We start from the raw sequence: 15,972 nt of genomic DNA on the forward strand, positions 1-15,972 counted from the left end.
CCCCTTGTTGCTGTCAGGGTCTTGCTTCCAAACGGGGCCATAGAGGGCGCTGCTGATGTTTACGTGCCGGCATACATATAGAACTGCACGCATGTCCGAAAGAGAGGATGATGGCATACGCTATGAGTGACAGTTCAGCGGGCGCAGTAAAGGCAATTGCTAAATTGAGTGAGGGCAAACGAACGCAGGGAGCGGCCACTGTCAGGGCGACCTTGACGCTTGGCAGTCGCGACGAAACGCATGTTGAAAACCACCTTCTCTCACGCACAGCAGAGAGACACAGATTCACAGTGTTGCTACCGACGACTAAAAAAAACTGCGCTGATAGTAAAGGACGGCGCTCCAAAGCATCGTAATAAGACGATATTAGGTCCCTGGGTAGGTCAGTTAGATAATTGGATGGATAATGGTTGGATGGCAGAAGTGCTTAAGAAGGTATGTTGGTATGCCGAATTGTCGGATGGAGACAACACGTCAGGCGCGACGGCAACCGCCAACATAATTAGATTTGTAGAGAGGAGGCCACGCCGCAGTATATCAATACGCGACGAAAGTGATCATCTGTAAAATGTTGCATCTCAATTACACAAGACAATTGTCTAGCTAGCTATCTTAAGCTTATAGCAACGACGATGTTGATTTTCACTGATATCGTTTAGGTATTTGGTAAAGTGAGACAGTATTCTCAGGCTTGTCCGTTGACAGTACATAGCAAAACTGATACATATGGCAAAAAAACTGTAACAAATGCAGAGAAGAATCCGGTGTAAGGTTTAAACGGGTACTCTTATGTAAGATATTTGGTACATACGAAGATTTGAGTTGCTGAACAAACTTAAAACTCACTAATTGTAAAATATATTCGAATGAAATCGATTTGTTCCGTAGTAATCTGTTTGAAGACGGTTTTGCATGTACTGATTCCTCACATCATACTCTAATGGAAAATTACCATGAATATGAACTTAATAAACCTGCCCCTGAAAGCCGTGTACTTACCTGAATCTTCGTCAGAATCCTTCGTATATTATACAGTGCGAAATATAAGTATTATATGCTTCTATATGCTTTAAATGCTTTACATACTTATAGCAGCTTTCATCGAGGTATTTCAGGATTATTTTCTATTGTAACAATCATGTGACGGCTGACAAAATATATTTCATAAAATCTGAAATTTTTTTCATAATTCGAGCTCCGCACGAACCCAATATTTCCACGTAAAATGAAAAATAATTAAAGTTATTCCCTAACGGGCCGAGTACTTTGTTCTAAACCTAAAATAAATTCTGCAGACATTTTAGTTTGCCACAGCTGTCAAAATTCGTCCATCTCTGTTTTATCGAAACTCTCATTGGCCAATAATGCCCATATATTGCAAATAAGAACAAATGTTGTTGATATTTTAAATGACAAATATACAAAACAGAGTGTATGAAATCTACTAATTAATTTATGCTATTAAAACGTTTATTCATACTATTAATGCTGTCTGTATGAGAAAGTTTTTAAGTGTTAAAATTCAGTATATTATGGTAAACAAAATTGACACACTTATTGTTATTGTACACTGTGCTGTTGTAGATGCTTTTACATTGGCAGGCTGATGGACAGAACCCACTTTTGGCAGCATCTATCTGTTGATCTACAACATGGTAACTGGTACATTCGCTCTCACTACGGTGCAAGCAAAATTTTCATCAGGCGAAGTCGATGGAGCATGTAAGCGGAGAGTTGAATTTCTAATACTGGTTATTAATATTCGAGCGTTTTCTGAAATATTAAAAATCATTTTAGATATGTTGGATGCTCATACACACACATTTTGTTACTGGTAATCCGCACGGTCTCATAATGCACGCTTAGGAAAACAGTCTAGCGTTTGTGATAGGAAATGCTCAATAAGGCGACGACACGTATACAGAATCGTGCTAGGTCCGGTGAGGCCATTATTAATCGACTCCACTTATGTGGAACTTATTCGCTGTTATATAGGGAATGCGATGGGAGCACTGTGCTTCATGCGGCACATTATTTAAAGAAGAAGGTACGGTTGTATAGTCAAGTATTGTCTAAGCGAATAGCCGTATTGAAACTCTTCCCTAGCCGCTAATTTGCGATAAGCGACAACCTTCAGCCAACAGCGAGCACTAAAATGTTATTTATTCATCAGCTTCTTTTTCGGTATGTGTGTCAGTTATTTATTCATATTTTTTGCTCATTAATTTTGTAGTTCATGTGAGTTATGGAAGGGCAAACACACACTTTTTTAGTTTATATGTATTATATTTTCCAAATATTCCTCATTTGAGGCGTCGTAGTAACCCATTCGGAACTTAGCGTACCCAATTGGACCCAATAGCCATATCGATACACTAGATTGGTTATAAAACTAGCAAGTTGATTTAAGCTTTTTTCCTCTATAGGGAAAGGTTTGAATCAAATAAGAATGCGTTGTCACGGGTATCATAGGTTTTGCAAATGTAATGTTTATAAAAGATTTGTAGTTCTCATACATAAATTGCAACTACAACAATTTTCACAGGCAGAAACTATTTCGATTGCTGTTTCCATTTGCAGCGCAACAGCGCCTTATTTGGACATGTTTTTCCGCGCATTGTACATGTGAAACTGCGCTCATGGATCACGCAAAAAATGTATTATTTGCTTCGACAAGCAAAATCGGATTGCGACCGAAAGAGACGCGCATGCATAACCAACCTACTTTAGTACGTTGCGGATGATCTAGAATATTACTCTCCTCCTAATTTGGGCCGTGATGACAGAAAAATGCATTTATGTGTGGAGCCCCGTTCAAATGATAGATGACAGAAATGAGTTAACTTCAGAAGAATGAAAGGAAAGGGGGCTTGGCATACAGTTCTGTCGAACTCGATAATTTAACAATCATGTTTGTCGAGCGAAAACTTGCTTTTGTATTTGCAGTGGTTTTAGTTCACTCGCTCACGCATTCATCCGCGTGATAACTGAGCACGCAAGCCACTTGAGGTGCATGGAACAAACACCTGTTTGTTTCCGAGAACTTTTCATTCGAAACGAAATTCTGAACGATTTCTAAATTAAACTTGTCGATTTTATGCCTCTAATTTGTAGCCATTGTCAAAAAAACTCGGAGCCAGAACTATAATCTTTTTTTAAAGCGACAGATAAGAACATTGTACTGTTTATCATCTACCTTTTTTAGCATTTATAGTATGCGCAATCTATATTATTATTCAATATTATCTATATTATATTACAATGCAAAATTAATCCCGCACCATTAGATCATAGAAACCACCTTGAAAAGGCGAAGGACAGCGAATCTTGGACTTAGTATTACATAGTATATCAGTATTAGATTGTTCGTTCAATGCATGTAGAAAATGTAGTTCAATATGTCTTCTTTTAAAGCCAAGCAGTTCGGTATATTTGTATCGTGTAAGGCGTAGGTCCGATCACTCGGATAATTGTTCTATATAGTTTGTTAAATTTTAAGATGGCATGTTAGATTTAAAGAGGCATCATACACCGATTTGTTATCTGGGAACGGCCTGAAAGCTCTTCTAAAAAAGCTATCGGCAAATAATTCGTGGATGCAATTATGTTCTTAGCCACTTCATATCAATGGTCTCCTTTTGATTGTATTGGCTTGAGAAATTAGGAAGCTTAATTACAGCTTAGTACAGCTTAAGCATATACGACTTGTTAATTCTAATTTGCATCTTGTGCTACCGCGCAGCCGTAGTCACTACAGAATTACACAAAAAGGTAGAGTCTCTACATTAATATGGAACAAAGAAAGAATTGGGGGCTCCGGGAGGTACGCCTAAACCAAAAGTTAAGGCAGATTTTCCATGCCAGGCCGCGCATGACAAAGGTGATCTGTGCCGCTCTAGAAAAAAAGATTACTTTTGTATCGCTTTATTTTGTTTTTATTTGGGTTTTGCTTCTATGAACTACCATTTCCGTGATATTCAATTTACTAAATGAAATTCGTAACCGTACATTTGATGAGGTATTCTCAAGAACTGTCTGAACAAGGCGCTAGACTAGAAATCCTCGCGGTAAAAGAATAAAGAAATTGTCAAGGGATAAGGGAAATCATACGCAGTAATTTCGTATACATAGTCGCTTAATTAGCTGTTACAACGCAAGTGAAATCCTGCTTTTTTTATTTACTGAAAAAGCCCAGATGAACTCGATTAGCGTTATATAATTATGCTAAAAATCCAAATAACATTGGAAGCGCCCCTAATGGTTCTGGTTAACTACAATAGGTGAACTTAACCCGATAAGGAAGCATTGTAATGGAAAGCGCATACTAGAGGGTACTCATTTTCACAATAAAAACCTTAAAATATATTTCCACGAGTCTTATATTAAGAAAGATCATACGCATGGATTGTTATAGTTAATAAATGTAAAGGTAATATTAAATTAAGAAGCGCAAAATTTTAATTACACAGAAACTCATTTGCCTTATGGGACGCATATGCTACAATTCGCAACCACACAGACAGAATAGATGCGTTTCGAACGGTGAAGCAAAGGACTTATAACAGCTATTTAGAATTAATATAAAATTATGTTCACTTTTATCAGTTAGATTAGAAAATTATTGCACAACCATATTTCGTATGAACATACATGACTAACTCTCGATAGATCTAAATGAATATTTGCTTACCGCGTTTTTTGCGAAGTTACGTAAGGACACCGAAATGTTCATTCTTGGTTGGTTTGGTTGGTCCACGAAAATTCGCAATGCTCCTTAATTTATAATGAATGCTGCGTAGTTATAACATTTAGAGACTTACAGCACCATCCATGTATAGATTGGTACGGCCTTCCGTAAATTTTCCTACTAGCTAGCAAGGCATTCATTAAAGGGCAAAGACTGAATCGTCGTTTCATAACCTCGATAGACGAGGGCGCCGTTGAGTGCAATCCCATGAAGCGTTTGAGTTTTTCGAGTTGATTTTGAGTCAATTTTAGCTACCTCAAATTCACGAGAAACAGCCCTTCTATACGTTAGCGTGGCTTTGGTGCACATCCTCGAATGTCGGATGTCCTTTTACTACTAATTAAAGACATCAAAATTTAGCGAGTAATACCGTAGCGAGGTTTGTGTCACTCTACGTGTACTTTAAATGTATTATCTTGAGTCCTATTAAAAAAAAAATAAAAAAAGGTTCTTTTATATGATTTCTATGTTTGTTCAGCAACCGGAACTATTTTGGGGCCAGTTTATGGAATTTCGATTGACGCTTATTAGTCTGCGTCTCTTCACGACGAAACCCTGCGACTCTGCCACGAAAACCTTTTACCGTTGAACGAACGAAATCGCCTAATCTAAGGAAAATTGTTCAAATAGTAGAATGGAGCGTTTTGGGAGACGATCCGTTAATTTTTCGTGAACTTCATCTCCACTGTGCTCGTGAACATTTCTTTACGTTGTCCACGCCACTAAAAAATTACACTTGTGGTTTGCCTCTAACCGTGCAAAAGTACGCATCATTCGAAAGTAATATTTAGACCATTTTTTGTGTTTTGCATTCGGTACTTAAGCCTAGACATAGGCTGGTACCCAACATGAGCTAAAGTCTATCGACGCGCGGCTTCAACTACAGACCAACACGCGTCTTTATGTTCAGCGGTTAAACACGTTACCTAAACAGGAGCAATAAGTTTGTCTACTAATCCGTTCAAATTAGTTCGGGCATCGGCGAACATCTAGAGCCCTTCATAACACAGACAAGTACGAAGTTTTCCAATCTCCAAACAACAGAATTTCAATGTAATAGCTATGTGGTCTCGATACGGACGTAAAAGTATCCGGTTCAGCCAAAAATGTGCTGTAGCTGTGAGATTAAAGGTTGTACAGTGGTTACCCTTCGTAGTCAATTATTCGTCTATTTAGAGTAGTCCTTACTTACTGCATGGCTGCAATGCAACTGAATTTTATTATATGCATAGCCTGTTTGTTCGGTTGATTTTGATTATTAAGAAATTTCTCAAAAATAACTTACGTATCATTAAACAAGTCCCAAGTTTACCGGAAATACTTATTAGATTTCGGTTCATAATAAATATCACGAATAACCGAACTAAGTGCGTTAAAAGAAAGCAATGTAGACCAAGCGATTTCAAAGAGGCCAATTAATGTTTGAGTCACTATAGGGATGCGACTAGCTGCTATAGAGCAAAACGTTGGGTTCTTCCAAAACTTTCGAAAAGTGAAAATGTTCAAGTGCAATATACACGAAGCGCCATCGCGAACTATCAGAAGTGTATAAAAATTGCATATTAAGAAGTCAATATGTTGAAAACGTGTCTTTACAACGATTTGCGCACGTATGAAGTTTAAGCTTTGAATTTTCCTGCATCCTTTAAGGAGATTCCTCAAAAGTTCTATAGCAATTGAATGTCTTTAAAATGTATAGTGCACCCATTTTTGCGTTGATTCATGGAAGTTTAAAAGAAAAATCAGTTAGGCAGTGGGGTTTAACTGCAAATGTATAAAAACTGGACTTGTTTAGATTGCTCCTCTTTAGGTCATATGCAAATTCGAAAAATCAGCGTTAAAAATATAACGTGACGGTAGTTGTATTCAGATATGTATCAGATATGCGACAGTATCCCGAGGCACGCGAATGATGATATCTATTGTGAGAATGCCACCTGGCGACTTACTGAGAAATAAAATACATTTATACATATTAATTATCTAGGGCAAGGTAAGATTGTACTCACTAGTAGACGTTCGAATAGTAGTAGCATTTCATCAGTTTAGAGATGTTAGACTTGCAGTGCTGTCCTATTATTTAAAGCGAGTTCCCGCACATTAATGCAAAATCACCTAAGATGCAGCTCGATTAAACTGCAGAATTTTTGCTTTAACGAAAAACGCTAGTGAAAGTAAGCCAAACATTGGTGGAAAATTAGTTGAGTAATGGTTGTTTATAACCAAGTTGGTAAATAACTATTATATATATATATATATATATATATATTTCTACAATAACGTACAAAAGTTTACGTAAGTGATCCAGGGTTTGTTGTTGTAATAAATTTACTAACATAATCTGCGAGCTCTCAAATTGTCTGTTACTACACTAGCTATGTTTTACGTAACAATTTTAATTTGACATACTTTTGCAATTATATATTTCACACACTGTTTTGCAAGATTTCAGTTACACGAACCGTATCAACAGGTTGAAAATTGTCAGAATTCTGCGCCGATTCAGGCCAGATACAATCCATATGTTCGACCAACAATGAGCGTATTTTTACTTCTTCCACTGCTGTATAATTTAATACGTTTATGTTGAAAATAATGAAAAAACTCTAAGAAATTTGAAATTACGCATAGTTTTTAATATCAGACTTCAGGTCCGGGGTCGGATTTATTTAGAACACACGATAATCACGTTTATTTACACATTAACACATTCTCTTGGCCTCGTATATTCAGTACTTCCGAAAACATCTTTGTCCCTGGTAATGATTGCTGTTATCAATTGTATTGTTCCACTGTGTTTCTAGTATTGTTCCATTCGCCTTTTATCACGGACGCTTTTTGAGTGAATTATGTTAGCTTTGGTTAGATCGAATCCGGAATAAAGGTGGCTTCATATTTTTCTGTCCCACCTGGTATGCACTAGGTCGGAGCTTCAATCTCATTTACAATCAAGAGTCTTTTTTTGCTCGGCTTTTTGTTGCTTGAGCCGCATTTGGTCTGCATCACGTTGTCTCCGTTCTTCAAGCGTCATACCTTGGAAAGCAAATAACGAAACAAAAAGGCATAACATGGCTTATTTAGGTGCATATCGCCTAAGTCAGTTCGAATAAATATCTCTGCTAAAATAATCAAAGAAGATCTAAAAAGATAACCACCGGAGTACGTGTAAAGAAACGAGTCGGAAAATGTATAGCAGAATTATTTTTCTTATTTAGAAAAAAATTTCATGTCAGTTGTCAGATGAGATTAAGATTCGTTACTGTATTACAAATGTGTTGAAACATACCTTTGTTCCCGTCCTTTTGGGAGGATCCTTTTTTCCTCTGAAGTTCTAGTTGCTTCTTCTGGTTCTTCTCGCGAGCAAGATCCCTTTGGTTTCCGCGAGTCATTGCAGCCAATAATACAATACCAAAATTTGACCAACGGGAATACGGTGTGGCAAAGATTCGAAGCGTACTCTGGCCAAGGAGCACCTAAAATTGCAAGAATCAAATTAAATTACGAGGTCCACATGATGGCTCATGGAGAGGCGGTAACTACATAAAGTACCAACAGTACACTCGTAATTAAATGAAGCACCGCTATCCTGTCTCGCTTACTTTATATATCGCCGCTTTCACGTAAGTTACGATTTATAACCTTGCTTTTTTACTATACATATATATGATATATATATACTATATATATGATAATACAGCTTAGCGGGCTTAAGTAAAATCAATAAAAAATATAACTACAAAATTGCGTCACGTTTCTTTATCATCTGTATATAAGCCTATATATTTTTGTTTTATGTTTAATTCTTTTGGTCTATTGATTTTTTTAGTATCTACATTAATGGGTAACACCACACGAAAAAGTCAAGTCGGCATCACTCAAGCAGTTTTCTCAGACGTCTGGGAGTTACCCAGTTGTTGCTGGATGAAAACATTACATAATCACGATTGAACCCCCCTAAACATGGGTAAATGTATCAGTTTGTTGGGTAAAGTGTGCATTTATAACTAATGGATGCCTCATCTCGAGTGATATGGCCAAATGGCGAAGCCAAATAAAATCATATTTCTACACAGAAATCAAATACTAAAGATGACGGAGCAGTTAAAGGCGACTGCAGCACCTGGAAGGTGGAATTCTGCCAAAACGATAATTTGTAACTATACGATAATATTTTTATGAGAAGTACGTTATTCACCTTCGCTCGATGCAGTAAAGTATAACCTACCCCAAATGTGGTGGCACACCAATGAACCAGTTTTTTGTGGGGGTTAATTCATGAAAGTTTCGAGAAACTTCTTCCTGTACCTTATCCGCTATCGGCAAAGATGGCGAACAAACAAATCGCTTAAATGTCGGACTACTGCTGGCACGGAACGGGAAATGCTCGGAACAGCTAAAGGTATCTGAATGAGCGCGCGCAACTTTTCTAATTCCTTGATTAAGAGGCATCACCTGAAATGAATGGTTTGTTATTCGATTGAATCAAATAAAACATTTAGACTAGCACGCATTGAATGATAATATACCGTTGCTGTTATAGGATATTTCTTCAGCAATTCTTGTTTTCGCGCGGATCTCGAAAACAATTACTAGATATTACAACGTCGATCAATCGAAGTTACTCAGCTTTGTGGAAACTAGAAAGGAGTAGAGTTGAAGATAATTTTGAACTAATAAATTCAGTTTTGTTGTTTTATCTAACTATGCAGTTTTCCAAAAGACGTCACACACGCTGTTTGTGAAAGTAAATTATTAATTTTGGCTAAATAATAACTGAAATTAAAGAAGCTAAATCGAACCGAAGGTTCTTAGGTATAAAAATGTTTGATGAGATGTGAAACGGTAATGAAAAAGAAGCTAATCAAAAAGGTAATATTGCTGTATCTCGTTCTGACGACAAGTTTGCAATGGTAATATTAATCAACAAAGATTTCGCTATAATGATTTATAAGCATTCAAAAAAAGCCTATGTTTAATTTGGTTAAAATCAAAAGGTTTGACGTTTTTGTGTCTGCAAACCCTAACATTGTTTCTTTCGTAATAATTTCCCGCCGTGTGATTTTCTGTAAACTATAATCGTTTGTATTGAAACTAGCCTTGGATTTGAGTTAAAATAGACTTTACTAGTGTAGGCCAGTGTGTTTCCTATGTAAAAGAGCTTATCTTCTTATGAGTAGAATGTGCATTTAGGTTTTATTTTGAAGCACTTTTACCCAGAAACCATTCGTTTTGCCAGCTCACGAGATGCTTACGCTGCGAATATAGATGCCTTCATTGCTCAACTGAATTTCTTTCAATTCAAGTTTGCCGTATAATGTATTGAGTCTTTTTGAGTTAGTCTTTTTTACACGTTTGCATTTTTTACCATCTAAGAGCGTATTTTACTTAAAACATTCTCTAGATTATCTTGTACTAATTACATTTTGCCTAGTACCTCTAATAGCATATATATACATACTATAGGCTGCATTAATAATTTAAGCAATTTTTTTTTAGATTTATTTCAAAAACAGAGTATATCATTGCTGTGTCAATCCATCCTAGAAGCGTATATTCTCCGGGTGCATTGCATTTGTTGGAACAGATATTTAAACAGCTACGATAAGTTGTTGATAATTAACTGGTATTAAGGGGTATTTTTTTCAAGCTAGTTTGCTCATGAATAATACTCGTATTACGTGTTAGGAAGAGGCCAACTGTTACACGAGTGCGCTGAACAAAGTTTCGGTAGATGACGAAGAGACGGCGTGAAGCTGTGCTTTTGCTCAGGGCGCCTAATAGGCTAAGTTTTGCAAGAGGTTAAAACCTTAGGTCAGGATTTTAACATAGCAACTTTTAGAAGATAACTAGTCGGGAACGTTTAGTTTCATTCCAAGAGCACCACTCGTATATGTGAAAGGATTCGAGGCCCTTTCAAGCTGCAACTTCTAGTTTCTCATGGTAATCGGAGATTAGATATAGTGAATAGTTTCTACATCGACTAGACGTCTAAAGTTTTCAGTAAGTTCTAAACATTGTACATCTAACACCCCCCTGTTAAATGGATAGTTCCTGCAACTGACAATAATTTTCTTCTAAAAAACATACCCTTGTAATCTTCTAGCAATCGCGCCTCCCCGATATGAGGCAGTGCATCGCTCCTAGGAGTGAAACCGATCCAGAAATCCATTGGAAAGAAGAAGGCAAAATGTCTTTGATTGTTCTAGAAATAGACGCACGATATAACAATATTGATATGTTGGAGACGTATTGTTGTAACTATGTTAGATTCGGAAGTAAGAAATCTTTTTGCCGTTTATATTTTCTTGAAAAAGGCTTCCAAATACTCAAATAAAAATATAGAATATAAAGCGCAGCTCATCACATTTTTATTCTGGTACAATAGGGGCAACCAACTTCTCCGTGTGAACATACTACCGCTTCCATAGTTGCCTCAGCATTATCCAAGTTTCCTAGAACTCAATTGGAAAAGATGCTATGGAACTTATTAACGTTTATTTACTGTTAATTATTGTGGCCGAGATTGCAATCGTATGCGTAGTAAGGCTATAATGTACGTCTTAAGACAGTGGAAAGCTTAGAAAGAAAGCACATGTTAAGAAGAAAAAACGGTCTTGTGAGAGCTAAGTCAGTTTATACGGCGATAAATGGTATCTAGACACAACGTGCTCAAAATAGATTGGGACATATTTTAGCCGACCTTTGTTCATTGCGGATATTCGACCACCCGTTTACTGAAGAAAAGCCGATTTTTCTATACCAATATCATAAGCTAATCATGACAGAAGCAGGATGTTCGTCTTTGAATAAAAGCGGAATTATTCTCTAATGTTCCACGTTATTTTCGGATGTTTCCGCTCCCAACATACCCTAACCAATGTTATATACCGCCTCGATCGTCCAAAATCAGCAGCGCATTTCGTTGTGTTCGCCAAAGAAAAGTGGATTCTTATAGATTAAAACAAGAAGAACACGCCAGTAGCCTCATTGTAAGGATTTCACAGCTAATTAGAAAGGCGCAAAAGTTAGTCCTAATGTGGTGGCTAAGTTTGATATGGTGCAAATAATCCACTAGCTAGAAGTCTTACGCTGTTGAACCTATTTAACGAAGTCAAAAAGCTTGATCAATGTAATTTTCTTTTAAGTTTTGAAAACTATTTTTCAGACGTTCTAGGAGCTTTGGTAAAATCGCAGATAGCTGTTTGTCGAATTGTAGGCCATATACCTTTCAGCGAATTACGAACTAGAGCGGAACTGGCTAGCGTAGCATATTTTTGTAAACTTCTGTTCGGCTTGGAGTACAAATTTGAATCCGTTTCATTAGTATGTATATGGCGTAATTGAGCAAGATCCTAACAACGTTACATGACAGCGTCTCGACTCGACAATGTTGGATCACCTATTATCGTTATAAGGGAAACGTTAAAAAATAAAGAATGATCATATGCTTTGATATATGCCTGCGCACGATTTAGGTCTCGAATTAGGACCTTGATTGAAATGAGTGTAGGCTTCATCGATGAGATACATCAGTCAGGAATGCTTCTGTCTGTACATGAGGCCATGTATTTCGATTTTAACGCAGTGTGTAACAAAGCGGTATCAGGTTCCGTCCAATGTTTTTTAACATCCAGTATATTTAGATGAGCGTGAACCAAAACAACATTTTGAATGAAGCACATTAAGCAAGAAGACGGCTATATCAACCGAATAAGGTTTTCTCATAGTTTTTAATAGGGGACACAGACTATTCCTGGTTTCGTGTCCATATATATAAAGGTCATGATCTATTGACACACGTTACCTCATATTATATATGTAACATTGAATAATATCTTTGTGCAGTATGTTGGTTTGCATATTAATTGCGTTCGGAGTTATCACCGAATGAAAACAGTCAGTATTCGTTAGTAAAAATGTGAGCTATTTAGTTAGATACGAATAACTGAATTGATGTGAACTACCTCTTTGGTCTTTTTCTATAAAACTATAGAAAACTGTAAAAAAGAAATAAAACTGAGCTTCCCTTTAAGCCCAACCGCTAACGTTATATTCAGGGGAGAAAAAGTTATAACATACAGATTGCCTCCATTAAAACGGGGGGTTAATATTCGTAGCAGCAAAATCATCACACTCGTCCTGTTTACAACTAAATGGTTTGAGTTTTCGTCCTTGGCCATTTCATCGGACAGCTGGTTCCCTGCATGAAACGCACTGCGTCTATGTCTGAAGCCGCGACATGTACTTCTGATTAGCAGGCAAATACGTTACCTACAAAGCAAACCCTCGATCGAAGAGAACTATCAGTTAACCACAGAAAAACAAAGAGAGGATAAGGGCATCTCTTATTACGCTATCTAAAGCTGGTACACAGTATTGTGGCACTTCACTGTCATTTTACACGATCGATTATTTTCACATGAGCAATTAGTGGTAAAACTCGAACTTCTAATGCTAACGACTCTAAAGATGAATCGCTTAGTCAAGTGAGTCTTATACAAATAGCGCAGCAGAATTTTCTGTTTCTGTCCTATGCATCGTCGCAGAGTTTTGTCACGCGCATTACACTATATTCTTTTGTTTGCTATATTTCTCGTATCTTATACTTCTGTGTATGTGTACAGATGGTGGTACAGTGGTTGTGCATAGACTAGCAAGTCGGTAACGATATTAGCTGACAGGGAAAGACGAAGTTTACGTCATCCTGACATAAGAGTTTAAAGATAAAAAGTTCGACAACATTATGGAGCTCATAGTCAACGTAGCCATAGTTCCGCACAGTAGCAGGATTAAAACACTCCTTTCTACAAACCAGAATCCCAGAAACCAGCGAAGACATCAATTTTCACTGGTGGATTTCAATAAAGAAATACGTTCTTCGAAGGGAATTCTCTTCGAAAAGGGAACAAGTTGTATTAACGAGAAAAACCTACTGGCAACTTCGTTCCTTTTATAATATCTAGATTACGAGAAAACTGATTTATCTTTATCTATGCTATACGGAAGTTTTTCACTCTCTTTATCCGCCATAACAGATCAAATACTATTTTCAAATATTTCATTTGCCTGTAATTATTTGATATAGAGACTTTACTATGTACACGTGGCTGTACTGGTACATTATTTTGTTATTTTTGGGTCTGCTTAATATGCATCGTCTCAGATTTTCCTTATCATTCAGACAACTGCAAGGAAGTTACTTCGTGCGACAACGGCGTTCTAAAGAACCGTGCTTGTTCTTACAAAAATTGCTAATCTGTACAAAAATTCACGTATACAAACTTGCTTTTTAAAATCGGGACGACAATAACGTAGTTCATGAGGGTTGCGGTCTCAGAACCTTGCAGTCAGAGGATTTGTTTCGGGCAGCGTGTCGCAAATTGTTTGCTTCCCACGCACGAGGCTTGACTCCTGACGTTTTAGGATAGCTTCTCGCTTCACTGCAATGCGAATTTTGCAAGCTGGTTTGTAAAGCTTAAACGAATACAAAAACAACCGTCTATACTTTAAGCTAGTTCTCGTTCATAGTATTATTCCAGATTTTCGACTGTATCTCATTTTCTGCGGTCTCGGATAGCTGAAACGTGTAAATGTGCGCTGTATACAACAAACTTGTCGAGAAGTCGATATCAGCTCAGTATCACGACCGCATGCTGACTTTCTAGATACTATTGTTTGCCGTTCCTTTCATAGACAAGGACGAGTCGACTGACGATAACGTAGCAACAGTTTGACCAACTCGCAGACATAAGTGCAACACTGCTGGATCCCATTTAAGTTGAACTTAGATCGCTGTTTTATAGTACTACATGGTACAAGGAAGTCAGTAAAACAGTTTTTCAAGCCCAAGAATTTGCTTAGCTGCGATTTACTTGGTATTGATTAAACCCCCTCGATATTTGTCGTAACATGATTTAAATTACGCGACCAGAAAGGGAAGAAATGGGACTCTGAAACTAGCTGTCAGAGCTGGGTTCTCTATCGATCGTTCGATAATTATATCAATCCATAAGTGCTGAGCTCCTCGTAATCAAATGGACATTTTTAGGGTTTTTAGACTTTTTTTTTTAGCTCATAATCCCTATTACACGGCATCCAATTCAGACATAACGTAAACAGAAGATGCTCGAAGTGTTTACATATCAGCTAGGGTCATATCTTTCACTCATGCAGGTAGCAGAAAAAAAAGTATGCCTTAACGACAAGTATGTGACAAATATATATCTAGTCAGTGATTAGTCAATGCAGTTAATCGATACGTTTCTGCTCCCCTGTGCAGACACGGCACCAACCAAGAAAAAAATGGGTATCCCATGGATACAGTGACATAAATTAGGTATGGTACACGTAGTATGCTAACAAAGGTTCCATATCAACCATTACATTTAAAACACTGTAAATATTCTCGCCAATCTTTAGAAGATTAATCAAATGCACAGTTTATTAACTATAGTTTTTTGCGTTGATTAAATTTGCTCGTCAATGGAAATTGAACCACACCATTGATACGTTCTTACGTTATATAGATATATATATACATATATAGACAATACACAGGTATTGCACAACGGTGTGTGTTAATGAAATATATTTCAGATTTAATGCGAAGAGATAAACGGACTTTAGTATAATTGGCACAATCAAGAGTCTTTGACTGAATACATAGATTTAGTTAATTAAAATCAATCATCCATTTCTATCTGCCATTTGCCGAAAATAGAACGCAGCAAGGAAGTTTCATATTTACCAGGATTTGGTAACGCTGTCAACATAGCCGAGCATATGGGTGGCGTATCAAAGCTCAAATCGATAGAAGTTCATTAGAAAGCGTCAAGCCTCAAGCAAAACAATCCGTGATACTTATCACATGATCACTTAGCTTATCGCGAACACACTGAGCGAGTTCTACCACGGCGTAACTAACATGTCTTGGGTATATACTGGTTTATCGTAGTATGCCTCATCTGAAGGTATGGCGATATGTCTGGATAACCTTCTGCACTTTACCAAGTAGTCTTATGATCGGTAAGTACGATGTACAGCCGTCAAAATGATACACATTGCTGGGATCATCATACTATAATTATTCAAAGAAATGACGATCAAGTCAGTAGAACGTATGATTTAAATAATACTATCTGTTTATTACCGGTCTCCTGTTTTGAAGTAAAGGAAAACTTTTGTGACTCTGCACAGCATAAGACAAACACTGACTTCGTTTGTGA

The 15,972-nt window shown here is 37.2% G+C and overlaps 1 protein-coding gene and 2 long non-coding RNA genes across 5 annotated transcripts; 2 read left to right on the top strand and 1 right to left on the bottom strand.

Moving 5' to 3' along the window:
* Window positions 1–18: 18 nt before the first annotated feature.
* Window positions 19–4,336, top strand: LOC147756824 (uncharacterized). Its single transcript, XR_015325420.1, has 4 exons — window positions 19–435; window positions 1,585–1,722; window positions 1,996–2,184; window positions 2,581–4,336. It is a non-coding gene; the product is annotated as an uncharacterized LOC147756824 (long non-coding RNA).
* A 3,021-nt stretch (window positions 4,337–7,357) lies between these two features.
* LOC111248054 (modifier of protein aggregation 4) lies at window positions 7,358–9,190 on the bottom strand. 3 transcript variants are annotated; one of them, XM_022799777.2, is made up of 3 exons: window positions 9,053–9,190; window positions 8,034–8,220; window positions 7,358–7,780 (listed from the first exon to the last, which is right to left on the bottom strand). In XM_022799777.2, exons 2-3 carry the CDS (start codon window positions 8,134–8,136, stop codon window positions 7,686–7,688), a joined length of 198 nt encoding a protein of 65 aa, XP_022655512.2. In that variant the 5' UTR covers window positions 8,137–8,220; window positions 9,053–9,190; the 3' UTR covers window positions 7,358–7,685. The 3 variants fall into 3 exon arrangements, with proteins under 3 accessions (XP_022655512.2, XP_086841963.1, XP_086841964.1); XM_086985837.1 differs by having other exon boundaries at window positions 8,973–9,130; XM_086985838.1 differs by having other exon boundaries at window positions 8,943–9,099.
* On the top strand, window positions 8,220–9,097 carry LOC147756825 (uncharacterized). The gene is made up of 2 exons (XR_015325422.1): window positions 8,220–8,367; window positions 8,574–9,097. It is a non-coding gene; the product is annotated as an uncharacterized LOC147756825 (long non-coding RNA).
* Window positions 9,191–15,972: the final 6,782 nt, after the last annotated feature.

The sequence above is a fragment of the Varroa destructor genome, unplaced genomic scaffold, assembly GCF_002443255.2.
Source record: "Varroa destructor unplaced genomic scaffold, Vdes_3.0 BEIS01000003.1, whole genome shotgun sequence".
Taxonomy (NCBI): domain Eukaryota; kingdom Metazoa; phylum Arthropoda; class Arachnida; order Mesostigmata; family Varroidae; genus Varroa; species Varroa destructor.